This window comes from Entelurus aequoreus, linkage group LG17 (assembly GCF_033978785.1).
Source record: "Entelurus aequoreus isolate RoL-2023_Sb linkage group LG17, RoL_Eaeq_v1.1, whole genome shotgun sequence".
NCBI classification, from domain to species: domain Eukaryota; kingdom Metazoa; phylum Chordata; class Actinopteri; order Syngnathiformes; family Syngnathidae; genus Entelurus; species Entelurus aequoreus.
In genome coordinates this window covers 8086478-8103977 of record NC_084747.1, presented here as the reverse complement: position 1 = coordinate 8103977, position 17500 = coordinate 8086478, and the positions used below count along the sequence as shown (strand labels likewise).

At 38.9% G+C, this 17500-nt stretch overlaps 1 protein-coding gene across 3 annotated transcripts in view; it reads right to left on the bottom strand.

Moving 5' to 3' along the window:
* Positions 1-13782, bottom strand: part of LOC133632243 (gastrula zinc finger protein XlCGF57.1-like) — a 78556-nt gene extending 64774 nt beyond the window's left edge. For 2 of the 3 annotated variants that reach the window (XM_062024571.1, XM_062024568.1), the window contains exon 1: positions 13506-13782. In XM_062024571.1, the coding sequence (XP_061880555.1) occupies positions 13506-13620 (115 nt within the window). In that variant the 5' untranslated portion in view covers positions 13621-13782. Of the gene's footprint in view, positions 1-6688; positions 6743-13505 lie in introns of all 3 variants that reach the window. The other variant, XM_062024570.1, reaches the window with a different exon arrangement.
* Between the last annotated feature and the right edge of the window lie 3718 nt (positions 13783-17500).

Genomic DNA, 17500 nt, shown 5'->3' with positions numbered 1-17500 from the left:
ATTTTCTCTTTAAACATGTTATATCCACACTTCTGATAAAATGTAATAATCACTTATTCTTCTGTTGTTTGATACTTTACATTCGTTTTGGATGATACCACAAATGTTGGTATCGCTCCAATACCAAGTAGTTACAGGATCATACATTGGTCATATTCAAAGTCCTCATGTGTCCAGGGACATATTTACTGAGTTTATAAACATAATATACATTTAAAAAAAAAGGAAAAAAGATTTTGTGACGATAAAAAATATCGATGTAATCATAGTAGTATCGACTAGATAAGCTATTGTACTTGGTATCATCACAGTGGATGTTAGGTGTAGATCCACCTTGGGCATTTGTTTACATTCAGGGGTGCTAGCTTGCTGTTAGCGGCGAGCTATCGTATCCTCCCACGGTGTGTAGAGAAGCATGTTTAGCTATTCCTCGTCCTCCAGTGATTATGATACTTGTAAGAGTCTCACTTTATGTGTTGCCATGGAGACAAGGATTAGTGATTTAGAAGTAGCTAAAACACTACCCATTGCGGATGGACATTAGCCATGTCTTAAAGCACCTCTTCCCGAGGGTGTTTCAGTGTTATAACTTCACCTTTATCTTTACTTTTTACACCAAAATGCGTCCGTTCTCCCTTTTCTGTCTACACACTGTCTGCTTGTAAGTACTCTGTGTGTGTGCACTGCCGAACATGCTCCTCTGCTCGTAAAACCAGCAATGTCACGCCGTCATGACCTGGTACTTTTCAAACAGAGTATAGTACTGTTTTTGATTCATTAGTAACCCGATACTATACCAGTAACGGTATACCGTACAACCCTAGTAATTTGTTGTAAATAAAGATGTGAAAAGATGGGAAAAAATATAAGGGGGAAGCAAAACCATGTAATTGTTCTCAACTTGGGCCTTTAAAGCCTTAATAAGCAAGTCCACTATGTTTTCAGTGCAAGTCCATGTCAATCAAACTATCACCAATGCAGTAATGCTGATACAATGTCGTCGCCTCCTAAGACCCAAACTCCCCTATGGCTTGCTTTTTTTTATTGATCTCGGCTGTTTAGGCTCTTTGAGACCCAGTCATAACAAAACCCAAAACAAAAGTAGAAAGTTGTCACATGTGATTTGGTATACTCTTCCTCCGCCACTCATTGGCAGTGTAAGGTCCAGGTCAGAGTCATGTGTACATGTATCTCCTCTATGATTGGTCAAAAGGGGCGCCACGACTGATAACGTGTTTGAGGCTGCTCCACCCACCGGAATTCTGGAAAGCTTTCCAAACAACCCGGGAAAGAAGACGAGTATGGGAAGTGAAGGAACGCCAACACCACTGAATTCTTATTATTATCTTCCACCCAACTCTCTCCTTTGAGTCACACATTAAGAGTGTTACTAAAACGGCCTTCTTTCATCTCCGTAATATCGCTAAAATTAGTTCCATTTTGTCCACTTGCGACGCTGAGATCATTATTCATGCGTTCGTTACGTCTCGTCTCCATTACTGTAACAAATTATTTTGGGGTCTCCCTATGTCTAGCATTAAAAGATTACAGTTGATACAAAATGCGGCTGCTAGACTTTTGACAAGAACAACAAAGTTTGATCATATTACGCCTATACTGTATATACCTTTATATACATATATATATATACCTATACTGGCTCACCTGCACTGGCTTCCTGTGCACTTAAGATGTGACTTTAAGGTTTTACTACTTACGTATAAAATACTACACGGTCTAGCTCCATCCTATCTTGCTGATTGTATTGTACCATATGTCCCGGCAAGAAATCTGCGTTGTAAGAACTCCGGCTTATTAGTGATTCTCAGAGCCCAAAAAAAGTCTGCGGGCTATAGAGCGTTTTCTATTGGGGCTCCAGTACTATGGAATGCCGTCCCGGTAACAGTTAGAGATGTTACCTCAGTAGAAGCATTTAAGTCCCATCTTAAAACTCATTTGTATACTCTAGCCTTTAAATAGACCCCCTTTTTAGACCAGTTGATCTGCCGTTTCTTTTCTGCGCTGCCCCCCTTTCCTTCGTGGAGGGTTGGGGCACAGGTTCGGTGGCCACGGATGAAGCGCTGGCTGTCCAAAGTCTGGACCTGGGGTGGACCGCTCGCCTGTGCATCGGTTGGGGACATCTCTACGCTGCTGACCCGTCTCCGCTCGGGATGGTCTCCTGCTGGCCCCACTATGGACTGGACTCTCACTACTAATATGTTATATCAGTGGTTCTTAACCTTGTTGGAGGTACCAAACCCCACCAGTTTTATATGCGCATTCACCGAACCCTTCTTTGGTGAAAAATATATATATATTTTTTTTTTTTTTAAATTCAAGACAAAGTTATATGATTTTCTTACGCAATCATGCGCAAACATCACCTTGTTCAAAGAACAAAACCAACACAGTGCATGAACTCACAACAAATTACACACCTGCAAATCAGTCTGACTTCTGCTGTTGCCGTATCCATAATACGCCGATAGGGAGAAGTTTTTATTTACACGAAGAGTCGGGTGTGTCTCGACCTCCGCGGCGGAGGGGCCGCCAAACCCCTGAGGCCGACTCACCGAACCCAGGTTAAGAATCACTGCCACTATAGACTGGACTCTCACACTATTATGTTAGATCCACTATGGACTGGACTCTCTTTATTATGTTAGATCCACTATGGACTGGACTCTCACACTATTATGTTAGATCCACTATGGACTGGACTCTCACACTATTATGTTAGATCCACTATGGACTGGACTCTCTTTATTATGTTAGATCCACTATGGACTGGACTCTCTTTATTATGTTAGATCCACTATGGACTGGACTCTCACACTATTATGTTAGATCCACTATGGACTGGACTCTCACACTATTATGTTAGAACCACTATGGACTGGACTCTCTTTATTATGTTAGATCCACTATGGACTGGACTCTCACACTATTATGTTAGATCCACTATGGACTGGACTCTCACACTATTATGTTAGATCCACTATGGACTGGACTCTCACTATTATGTTAGATCCACTATGGACTAGACTCTCACACTATTATGTTAGATCCACTATGGACTGGACTCTCACTATTATGTTAGATCCACTATGGACTGGACTCTCACACTATTATGTTAGATCCACTATGGACTGGACTCTCACTATTATGTTAGATCCACTATGGACTGGACTCTCACTATTATGTTAGATCCACTATGGACTGAACTCTCACACTATTATGTTAGATCCACTATGGACTGGACTCTCTTTATTATGTTAGATCCACTATGGACTGGACTCTCACACTATTATGTTAGATCCACTATGGACTGGACTCTCACTATTATGTTAGATCCACTATGGACTGGACTCTCACTATTATGTTAGATCCACTATGGACTGGACTCTCACACTATTATGTTAGATCCACTATGGACTGGACTCTCTTTATTATGTTAGATCCACTATGGACTAGACTCTCACACTATTATGTTAGATCCACTATGGACTAGACTCTCACACTATTATGTTAGATCCACTATGGACTGGACTCTCTTTATTATGTTAGATCCACTATGGACTGAACTCTCACACTATTATGTTAGATCCACTATGGACTAGACTCTCTTTATTATGTTAGATCCACTATGGACTGGACTCTCACACTATTATGTTAGATCCACTATGGACTGGACTCTCACACTATTATGTTAGATCCACTATGGACTAGACTCTCTTTATTATGTTAGATCCACTATGGACTGGACTCTCACTATTATGTTAGATCCACTATGGACTGGACTCTCACTATTATGTTAGATCCACTATGGACTGGACTCTCACACTATTATGTTAGATCCACTATGGACTGGACTCTCACTATTATGTTAGATCCACTATGGACTGGACTCTCACACTATTATGTTAGATCCACTATGGACTGGACTCTCACTATTATGTTAGATCCACTATGGACTGGACTCTCACTATTATGTTAGATCCACTATGGACTGGACTCTCACACTATTATGTTAGATCCACTATGGACTGTACTCTCACTATTATGTTAGACTCACTATGGACTGGACTCTCACACTATTATGCTAGATCCACTCGACATCCATTGTACCCGTCGCCCATGGGGTGGGGGGGGGTGGGGTGGGGGGGGGGGACCACATCTGCGGTCCCCTCCAAGGTTTCTCATTGTCCCATTGGGTTGAATTTTTCCTTGCCCTGGTGTGGGATCTGAGCCGAGGATGTGGTTGTGGCTTTTGCAGCCCTTTGAGACACTCGTGATTTAGGGCTATACAAGTAAAACTTGATGGATTGATTGATTGATTGATTGATTGATTGACTGACTGAAGAGCCACCAACTACAAAGTCTTGTGCCAGGTAATCTACATTTTTATTTATGAGTTAGAGTGCATAAAAAAAGAAAAAGATATGTGTGCTTGTTTCCCTTAAAAATTGTGAATGATAGGCAAAAAAAATAAAAAAATAGAAAAAGAGCAGCTCCGCTTTAAGGACACTCGTTATTTACAATTACAGACTTAACTCTGTTGTCAAGTTGCTATATTTTGTTTCCTTGTTGTGTTTTCAAACATGCATTCAGTTCAGTTTGTCCTAAAGGTAAATGGTAAATGGGTTATACTTGTATAGCGCTTTTCTACCTTCAAGGTACTCAAAGCGCTTTGACACTATTTCCACATCCACACACACATTCACACACTGATGGCGGGATCTGCCATGCAAGGCGCTAACCACGACCCATCAGGAGCAAGGGTGAAGTGTCTTGCTCAAGGACACAACGGACGTGACTAGGTTGGTAGAAGATTAAGATTAAGATTAAAGTACCAATGATTGTCACACACACACTAGATGTGGTGAAATTGGTCCTCTGCATTTGACCCATCCCCTTGGGGAGCAGTGGGCAGCAGCGGCGCCGCGCCCGGGAATCATTTTGGTGATTTAACCCCCAACTCCAACCCTTGATGCTGAGTGCCAAGCAGGGAGGTAATGGGTCCCATTTTTATAGTCTTTGGTATGACTCGGCTGGGATTTGAACTCCAACCTACCGATCTCAGGGCGGACACTCTAACCACTAGAGGTGGGGATTGAACCAGGAACCCTCAGGTTGCTGGCACGGCCACTCTCCCAACCGCGCCAAGGTGTTGTCATAGCCAGGAAGTATATTGTCATTCAATTGAATGTGTACATGTGGCTCTTTGATTGTAATTAGAGATGTCCGATAATATCGGACTGCTGATATTATCGGCCGATAAATGCTTTAAAATGTAATATCGGAAATTATCGGTATCGGTTTCAAAAAGTAAAATGTATGACTTTTTAAGACTCCGCTGTACGGAGTGGTACACGGAAGTAGGGAGAAGTACAGAGCACCAATTAACCTTAAAGGCCCAATCACATAATATCTACGGCTTTTCACACACACACAAGCGAAGGCAAGCCATACTTGGTCAACAGCCATACAGGTCACACTGAGGGTAGCCGTATAAACAACTTTAACACTGTTACAAATATGCGCCACACTGTGAACCCACACCAAAGAATGACAAACACATTTCGGGAGAACATCCGCCCCGTAACACAACATAAACACAACAGAACAAATACCCAGAACCCCTTGCAGCACTAACTCTTCCGGGACGCTACAATATACACCCCCCGCTACCCTCAACCCCCCACCTTAACCACGCCCCCCACAACCCCGCCCACCTCAACCTCCTCATGCTCTCTCAGGGAGAGCATGTCCCAAATTCCAAGCTGCTGTTTTGAGGCATGTTAAAACAAAAATGCACTTTGTGACTTCAATAATAAATATGGCAGTGCCATGTTGGTACTTTTTTCCATAACTTGAGTTGATTTATTTTAAAAGATTAAAGATTAAAGTACCAATGATTGTCACACACACACTTAGATGTGGTGAAATTTGTCCTCTGCATTTGTCCCATCCCCTTGGAAAACCTTGTTACATTGTTTAATGCATCCAGCGGGGCATCACAACAAAATTAGGCATAATAATGTGTTAATTCCACAACTGTATATATCGGCATCGGTTAATATCGGAATCTGTAATTAAGAGTTGGACAATATTGGAATATCAGATATCGGCAAAAAAGCCATTATCGAATATCTCTAATTGTAATCTGCATCTTAGCATTTAATTGTCCTATTTGGAGATGTTGACATTCAATAGCGACTATATGGCAAATCCAATGTAAATTAGCATCTAGCTAGTGTATTTGTTTCGATGCATTTATTTTATACCAAAATGTGATTGGCCACACTAAATGGTCCCTAGTGTGTGAATGTTGTCTGTCTATCTGTGTTGGCCCTGTGATGAGGTGGCGACTTGTCCAGGGTGTACCCCGCCTTCCGTCCGTGTGCAGCTGAGATAGGCTCCAGCACCCCCCGCGAACCCGTAAGGGACAAGCGGTAGAAAATAGATGGATGGATGTCACAGATAAGTTATTCTGTATTTAATGTAAGTTATATATACTTTAATTCTATACATCCATTTTACAGGCCTTGAATTTCTCTTGATTTTCTATTCAAAAAATGCTAACTATTTAAATCAGTTTTGGTAACTTTCTTTGACTTCATGACACCTGTGGAGAACTTCCCAATCAAAAGTTGACAGTAATCATATTATTCTTGTTCTTTATTACCTCCAATCCTCTGCACGTTGATGTAGACATGTGGTCCAGTCTTCTCTTCACACACTGCATATAAATGAGAATATGTCATTTCACAATGTAAGGATTGGTTAAGTTAAGTTAAAGTACCAACGATTGTCACACACACACTAGGTGTGGTGAAATTTGTCCTCTGCATTTAACCCATCCCCTTGATCACCCCCTGGGAGGTGAGGGGAGCAGTGGGCAGCAGCGGTGGCCACGCCCGGGAATCATTTTTGGTGATTTTCAACCCCCAATTCCAAATATTTGTGAATTAGTGAATTGAAGTGAATTATATTTATTTTGCGCTTTTCTCTAATGACTGGAAGCGCTTTACATTGAGAAACCCAACATCTAAGTTAAAAAATATATTATAAACCAGTGTGGGTGGCACTGGGAGCAGGTGGGTAAAGTGTCTTGCCCAAGGACAGAACGGCAGTGACTAGGTGTTAGAATAATCATGTGTAAGTTATCACACAACTCTTATGCTTAAAGGCCGTTGCTATAGTTATTAGCAATTGTGCTGAAGTTGTACTTTTCTATCCGTGCAAAGGGACAACTCGCAATGTTGGATTGCGAGTCGTCTCGTATCAGTGTTTGTATCCAGAACATTGAGTACCGTGACGCAGACAGAGCAGAGACAGGGCGATATCACGGGTGTCAGCACATTTCCATTTCATGAATCATCATATATTGTGTCTAACTGGGGCTGCTGAAATGACCCCCCTTCCTTCAGAAGCAGCCTCAGTGATGTAACCAGGGACCTCCCAAATAAATAGAGGAGCACGTGGGTCTGGACTTTAGAGCGTAGGTTGGAACTGTAACTAAGTGTACAGCCCAATACGTCTCTCCTCATTGAGCCAAGTTGAACTCTGTCTTTGCATGATTCCTTGCTTCTTGTCTGTTTAATAGATGTCATCAGTGTTTGAACCTGACACTAGGTTGGCAGAAGCGGGGATCGAACCTGGAACCCTCAAGTTGCTGGCCCGGCCACTCTACCGACCGAGCTTATACCGCCCCATATTTGACATAAATGTAATCTCTGCTGAATACACTAGAATGTGTTGTGTTTTTATGTGATAATAATGAACAGGAGACTTGAGTGATGTTATGGACACTGTTTACTTCCGGTGCCCTGGTCAGTACAATGAGGCTCTTTGTAGCACACTATGAAGAATAATAAATCACGTTAGCATCATAGCTAATTAGATTTAGATTTAGATTAGATTTATTGGTCCCCGTTGGGGAAATTCATTTTCACTGCCGTACATTTAAACAAGAGACATTACACATCACAAACAAAAATAACAAAAAGACATCATACATGACCAACACATTTACAGGCTTGTCAGACAGGTTGGCCGGGCGGCTATAGCTGCAGGGATAAGGCTTTTCCCGAGGCGGGCCCTCCGGAATTTGATAGTTCTGTACCTGCGCCCTGATGGTAGTGGGATGATGTATTGGTGTAGTGGGTGAGTCATATCCTGGACTATTGTGTTTGCCAGTCGAATGATGGACCTGTGGTTTGGATCTTAAATGTTGGGTGTGGGTAGGCCGATGATTTTAGCTGCTATGTTTGTAATGCGTTTGAGTTTGCTCCGGTTGGTTACAGAAAGCATGGTGAAAAAACATGTGGAACAGTACAGAAGGTTGGGTTGACCAATGCTTTGGTACAGTAATAACAGGAGGTGAGGTGCAACGTATAGACCTTTAAGTTTACGGATGGCTGACAGTAGGGCTGGGCGATATATCGAATATACTCGATATATCGCGGGTTTGTCTCTGTGCGATATAGAAAATGACTATATCGTGATATTCGAGTATATGTTCTCACACAGTTGCTTTTAGCTGCGGGCATTACACTACAGGCTCTTCTCACTCTTTCTTGGCTCTCCTTCTCACAACAGTGTTTCCCACACATTCATTTATTTGTGGCGGCCCGCCACGAAAGAATTACGTCCGCCACAAGTAGATTTTTATTTTTTTTAATTTTTTTTTAATGTATTTATTTATTTATTTTTTGTCCTGTCAAGCTTCTCAGGCAAATCATATAGTTGATGTAGATGCCCATATAGGCTGTTCAGATTTACTTTACAAAAGAGAAGTGTAGGATACTTCTCTTGTTGCCTTATTTGTATTTGACCACTACTGTTTTCTGTTTATTTGTTACTGACTGTGGCAGGACACCTCTGCCTCTGTTTCACTTTATGTTGCTGGTAAATAATATGGTTGTAGTAGTAGGCTAAAGTTAAATTATTTAGTATGCACTAATTAAAGGGGCAGAGCTTTAAGAGACATTTTAGCTTTTATATTTTATAAGATATATTTTTTGTAAGAACCACAATTAATAAATATATTTCAGTGAATAACTTATTGTTCAAATCTGTATATAAATATATATATAAAGTGTTGTAATTATATTGTAAAATGGATGGATGAATGGAAGGATGGACATTTAAAACAAAACTGTTATTATTAATTAGTTAGTATACATTTTTTGAGCCTTTTTAGAGAAAATCATATAATTGTAGTAAATTATGCAAATTACTTGATGATGTCATGGTGACCACGCCCATAGCCACGCCCCCACCGCCACAGGTATCTTGGCAGTTTATGGGAAACACTGGACATGGTAACGTTAGCCGTGATGCTAGCGGTGCAGTGCGGGTGGTAATACGAGAGAGAGAAGGTGTGAATCTGGTAACAAATGGAGGAAGTATTAATTCCCAAGAAAAACAGCAGGGGGTCCATCGTCTGGCGGTGGTTTGGCTTCAAGCGGGAAGATGTTGAACATTTATGCGGCAAAAGCGTTGCTACAAAAAGTAGCAGCACTGCTAATGTAGCATCATTTGAAAAGTCACCCGCTAGAGAATGAAGAGTGCTTGAAACTCCGTATGTCAACATCTCTGTTCGGTGCCACACCAACAAAATGCCGAAGCAACCATTTCCACATCAACACCGTATGAAACAAATAGTCAACAACAGAAGGAGATAACGTCCGCAGGAACCTACCACATAGTGAAGGACATACACTATTTGATTTACTATTATGCAGCTCATTTTTACTTGACACTTATTGAAATATCTTGTGTATACTGCTGTGATTATATGCATCAAGTGTTCATTCAAGGCTAAGGCAACATATCCACATATATATGGTGTATCGTGACATGGACTAAACATATCCACATATATATGGTGTATCGTGACATGGACTAAACATATCCACATATATATGGTGTATCGTGACATGGACTAAACATATCCACATATATATGGTGTATCGTGACATGGACTAAACATATCCACATATATATGGTGTATCGTGACATGGCCTAAACATATCCACATATATATGGTGTATCGTGACATGGCCTAAACATATCCACATATATATGGTGTATCGTGACATGGCCTAAACATATCCACATATATATGGTGTATCGTGACATGGACTAAACATATCCACATATATATGGTGTATCGTGACATGGACTAAACATATCCACATATATATGGTGTATCGTGACATGGACTAAACATATCCACATATATATGGTGTATCGTGACATGGCCTAAACATATCCACATATATATGGTGTATCGTGACATGGACTAAACATATCCACATATATATGGTGTATCGTGACATGGCCTAAACATATCCACATATATATGGTGTATCGTGACATGGACTAAACATATCCACATATATATGGTGTGTCGTGACATGGCCTAAACATATCCACATATATATGGTGTATCGTGACACGGACTAAACATATCCACATATATATGGTGTATCGTGACATGGACTAAACATATCCACATATATATGGTGTATCGTGACATGGACTAAACATATCCACATATATATGGTGTATCGTGACATGGACTAAACATATCCACATATATATGGTGTATCGTGACATGGACTAAACATATCCACATATATATGGTGTATCGTGACATGGACTAAACATATCCACATATATATGGTGTATCGTGACATGGACTAAACATATCCACATATATATGGTGTATCGTGACATGGCCTAAACATATCCACATATATATGGTGTATCGTGACATGGACTAAACATATCCACATATATATGGTGTATCGTGACATGGACTAAACATATCCACATATATATGGTGTATCGTGACATGGACTAAACAAATCCACATATATATGGTGTATTGTGACATGGCCTAAACATATCCACATATATATGGTGTATCGTGACATGGACTAAACATATCCACATATATATGGTGTATCGTGACATGGCCTAAACATATCCACATATATATGGTGTATCGTGACATGGACTAAACATATCCACATATATATGGTGTGTCGTGACATGGCCTAAACATATCCACATATATATGGTGTATCGTGACACGGACTAAACATATCCACATATATATGGTGTATCGTGACATGGACTAAACATATCCACATATATATGGTGTATCGTGACATGGACTAAACATATCCACATATATATGGTGTATCGTGACATGGACTAAACATATCCACATATATATGGTGTATCGTGACATGGACTAAACATATCCACATATATATGGTGTATCGTGACATGGACTAAACATATCCACATATATATGGTGTATCGTGACATGGACTAAACATATCCACATATATATGGTGTATCGTGACATGGCCTAAACATATCCACATATATATGGTGTATCGTGACATGGACTAAACATATCCACATATATATGGTGTATCGTGACATGGACTAAACATATCCACATATATATGGTGTATCGTGACATGGACTAAACATATCCACATATATATGGTGTATCGTGACATGGACTAAACATATCCACATATATATGGTGTATCGTGACACGGACTAAACATATCCACATATATATGGTGTATCGTGACATGGACTAAACATATCCACATATATATGGTGTTTCGTGACATGGCCTAAACATATCCACATATATATGGTGTATCGTGACATGGACTAAACATATCCACATATATATGGTGTATCGTGACATGGACTAAACATATCCACATATATATGGTGTATCGTGACATGGCCTAAACATATCCACATATATATGGTGTATCGTGACATGGACTAAACATATCCACATATATATGGTGTGTCGTGACATGGCCTAAACATATCCACATATATATGGTGTATCGTGACACGGACTAAACATATCCACATATATATGGTGTATGGTGACATGGACTAAACATATCCACATATATATGGTGTATCGTGACATGGACTAAACATATCCACATATATATGGTGTATCGTGACATGGACTAAACATATCCACATATATATGGTGTATCGTGACATGGCCTAAACATATCCACATATATATGGTGTATCGTGACATGGCCTAAACATATCCACATATATATGGTGTATCGTGACATGGACTAAACATATCCACATATATATGGTGTATCGTGACACGAACTAAACATATCCACATATATATGGTGTATCGTGACATGGACTAAACATATCCACATATATATGGTGTTTCGTGACATGGACTAAACATATCCACATATATATGGTGTATCGTGACATGGCCTAAACATATCCACATATATATGGTGTATCGTGACATGGACTAAACATATCCACATATATATGGTGTATCGTGACACGGACTAAACATATCCACATATATATGGTGTATCGTGACATGGACTAAACATATCCACATATATATGGTGTATCGTGACACGGACTAAACATATCCACATATATATGGTGTATCGTGACATGGACTAAACATATCCACATATATATGGTGTATCGTGACATGGACTAAACATATCCACATATATATGGTGTATCGTGACATGGACTAAACATATCCACATATATATGGTGTATCGTGACATGGACTAAACATATCCACATATATATGGTGTATCGTGACATGGACTAAACATATCCACATATATATGGTGTATCGTGACATGGACTAAACATATCCACATATATATGGTGTATCGTGACATGGACTAAACATATCCACATATATATGGTGTATCGTGACATGGACTAAACATATCCACATATATATGGTGTATCGTGACATGGACTAAACATATCCACATATATATGGTGTATCGTGACATGGACTAAACATATCCACATATATATGGTGTATCGTGACATGGCCTAAACATATCCACATATATATGGTGTATGGTGACATGGCCTAAACATATCCAGATATGAATAAAGGGCCATATCGCCCAGCCCTAGCTGACAGTCTGTGTTGACTTCTTTTTTGAATGTCTGTGGTGTGTTGATCAAAGGTGAGTTTATTGTCCAAGGTTACGCTCAGGTACTTAAAAGTGTCAACTGTTTTAACTGTTTGTGTGTTTATGATGATGGGGTGCTGAGGTGAGGGGGGGAGGGGGGGGGGTGTTGAAGCATATTTCTTCTATTTTATTGACATTGATTTCCAGATAACTGGCCTAATAATTAGCCAATCATTGAATTGTAAAGAGCGGCCCTTCCCTGCTACCCTCAACAAATGGACTGGCAGCTGAAGTGCCATCCCAGCTTATTTATATCCCATGTCTGGGGGGCTTCCACTTTCGTCATTTGACTTTTGCATTCTTTCATCTCCTCTGATGTGAACTCCACTGCCTTCTTCAAGCTAACAATCATGGCGGCTCTTTCTTTACATTCTTCAACAAGGTCGGCTAATTTCGACTTTTAGGGCTTGAAATAGTTTTCAAATGACAAAACTTCAAGTCACTCACCTTCATCTTTCGTCTTTATCTCCGTTGGTGATTTGCTGGAAGTTGGTGGCGCTGATTCTCTTTCATGTTCTCTTTTAGCGGACGTCGCCATCTTAGCATAGCAGTAGTCGTCCATCTTCTATCACGTCTTCAATCTTCACTTCAGGTAACACTCCATCGCTCCAAACTCAACTTCCGTGTCGTGGGCTTTAGAACAAAAATGATTTGGAGGTATTTGTAGCTATATTTGAATCCAAAAAGCCATAAGAGGTAAATGTGAAACTCCTCCGTCCGCCATCTTGGTCTTTTTGCTTGAGCAACTTCCGGTCTCCACTTGACAGCAGTCTTTTTTACAAAATAAAAGCATGACAGCCTCAATTAAACGACAACTACACTATAAAGACTACAATAACTTTAAATCTATGTTAAACGTATATTGTTATTTCAGTAACCTACCTCTACAATCTCCAAGTATGAAATGACTTGTTCCTTACCATATTTATATTATATAATATATATATTATATTGTTTAAGATGAGTATTTTGAATGAGACAATATTTGAAATATTGCTCAGTAGCGTTGCGTAGCAGACGTCGATGGGAAGCAGTTATCGACAGAACACCTGGTCTGTATTTAGTCAATGAAATTTGAACACAAAAGTTAATATTTACCACCTATTTATTTATAATTTTAGGGTTATCCGAGCTTTCCTTTTAGTCTCAGAGTAATCGCCACTGATGACTCAAGAAATTCGGTACTGCGTGGTGTTTTTTACGTGTTGTGCATTTAGAATATTTTATATTTACACATTTTATATTTTTTATAGGGCAGCACGGGGGAAGAGGGGTTAGTGCATCTGCCTCACAATACGAAGGTCCTGAGCAGTCGTGAGTTCAATCCCGGGCTCGGGATCTTTCTGTGTGGAGTTTGCATGTTCTCCCCGTGACTGCGTGGGTTCCCTCCGGGTACTCCGGCTTCCTCCCACCTCCAAAGACATGCACCTGGGGATAGGTTGATTGGCAACACTAAATTGGCCCTAGTGTGTGAATGTGAGTGTGAATGTTGTCTGTCTATCTGTGTTGGCCCTGTGATGAGGTGGCGACTTGTCCAGGGTGTACCCTGCCTTCCACCCGAATGCAGCTGAGATAGGCTCCAGCACCCCTCGCGACCCCAAAAGGGACAAGCGGTACAAAATGGAAGAAAGGATATTTTTATATTCTATCCCTTGTTTATTTTCATATTATGGTCTTCTTTTTCTATCACGTATGTTTTTGTTTTTACTTAGAAAATAAAGAAATCGTCACAGAGGTACCAGAAATGTCTTCTTTTTTTATTTATTTTTTTATTTTATAAACCTTTATTTATAAACGGCAACATTTACAAACAATCGAAAAATAATAATAATCAAAATAAGTACAAAAACAGTACAACAACTGTACAAAAACAGTACAAACAGCCAGGGGGTCGTAAACTCAATAAAGTAACTAAAATAGAATGATATATATATATATATATATATATATATATATATATATATATATATATATATATATATATATATATATATATATATATATATATATATATATATATATATATATATATATATATATATATATATATATATATATATACATATATATATACATATATACATATATATATATACATATATACATATATACATATATATATATATATATATATATATATATACATATATACATATATATATATATATATATATATATATACATATATACATATATATATATATATATATATATATATATATATATATATATATACATATATACATATATACATATATATATACATATATACATATATACATATAAATATATATACATATATATATATATATATATATATATATATATATATATATATATATACATATATATATATATATATATATATATATATATATATATATATATATATATATATATATATATATATATAAATGATAAATGGGTTATACTTGTATAGCGCTTTTCTACCTTCAAGGTACTCAAAGCGCTTTGACAGTATTTCCACATTTACCCATTCACACACACATTCACACACTGATGGCAGGAGCTGCCATGCAAGGCGCTAACCAGCAGCCATCAGAGGCAAAGGGTGAAGTGTCTTGCCCAAGGACACAACGGACGTGACTAGGAAGGTAGAAGGTGGGAATTGAACCCCAGTAACCAGCAACACTCCGATTGCTGGCACAGCCACTACAAAGTGCAAAGCCATAGGCTCACACAAGTTGAGTAAATAATTTAAATTTGGAAGGTATCAGAATTGTCTTAAAACATAAAATGGGAAGTCTCAAACTTGCGATATTAATCCAAATATAGCAATACATACCTCAGCTGTTCGACTTTCCAAAGCCCACGAAATGGAAGTTGAGTTTGTAGCAACTGAGTGTTATCTGAAGTGAAGATTGAAGACGTGATAGAAGATGGACGACTACTGCTATGCTAAGATGGCGACGTCCGCTAAAAGAGAACATGAAAGAGAATCAGCGCCACCAACTTCCAGCAAATCACCAACGGAGATAAAGACGAAAGATGAAGGTGAGTGACTTAAAGTTTTGTCATTTGAAAGCTATCAAAAGCCCTGAAAATCAATCAATCAATCAAAGTTTACTTATATAGCCCTAAATCACAAGTGTCTCAAAGGGCTGCAAAGAGCTTTGATGAAAAATTAGCCGGCTTTGATCAAAGAGCCGCCATGATTGTTAGCTTGAAGAAGGCAGTGGAGTTCACATCAGAGGAGATGAAACAATGCAAAAGTCAAATGAAGAAACTATAAAAGAAAACCTTGTGTAAATAAAATAATGATTTAAAAGATTGTGAGGAGTAAGAGATGTGCAGTGTGTGAAGAGAAGACTGGATCACATGTCTATATGACGTGAATTTAAGTCATTTGCCTGTTTATATAATATATTATTAAATTTTTCATTATAATATATGTTATTATATCATATTTGGGAATCACTGCCTTAGAGATGGGAAATAACCAAAATCAAGTGAAAGTTTCCTTTCAAGTCTATCAAGTCTTCAATCTTCCCTTCAGTTAACACTCTAATCCAATTATTTTGACTCGGGGGCCAAATTTAGAGAAAAACATGTGTCTGGGGGCCGGTATATCTATTTTTAGGAACACTAATACAAAACCTCACAATAATGTCTGAATGCTAAAAATGTTATAACAGACCGCCTTAAAAAACGGAATGGAATTTTACTTTTTTTTTACTGAATGAGACACCCAGAATGTACATGAAAATAAAGAATGTGGGATTTACAATATTCACTATGAAGGATAAAATCAATCAATCAATCAATCAATCAATCAATGTTTAATTAAATAGCCCTGATTCACAGGTGTCTCAAAAGGGCTGCACAAGCCACAACAACATCCTCGGTACAGAGCCCACATAAGGGCAAGGAAAAACTCACAACCCAGTGGGACGTCGATGTGAATGACTATGAGAAACCTTGGAGAGGACCGCATATGTGGGTAACCCCCCCGCCCCCTAGGTGAGACCGAATGCAATGGATGTCGAGTGGGTCTGACATAATAGTGTGAGAGTCCAGTCCATAGTGGATCTGACATAATAGTGAAAGTCCAGTCCATAGTGGATCTAACATAATAGTGTGAGAGTCCAGTCCATAGTGGATCTAACATAATAGTGAGAGTCCAGTCCATAGTGGATCCAACATAATAGTGTGAGAGTCCAGTCCATAGTGGATCTAACATAATAGTAAGAGTCCAGTCCATAGTGGATCTAACATAATAGTGTGAGAGTCTAGTCCATAGTGGATCTAACATAATAGTGAGAGTCCAGTCCATAGTGGATCTAACATAATAGTGTGAGAGTCCAGTCCATAGTGGATCTAACATAATAGTGAGAGTCCAGTCCATAGTGGATCTAACATAATAGTGTGAGAGTCCAGTCCATAGTAGATCCAACATAATAGTGAGAGTCCAGTCCATAGTG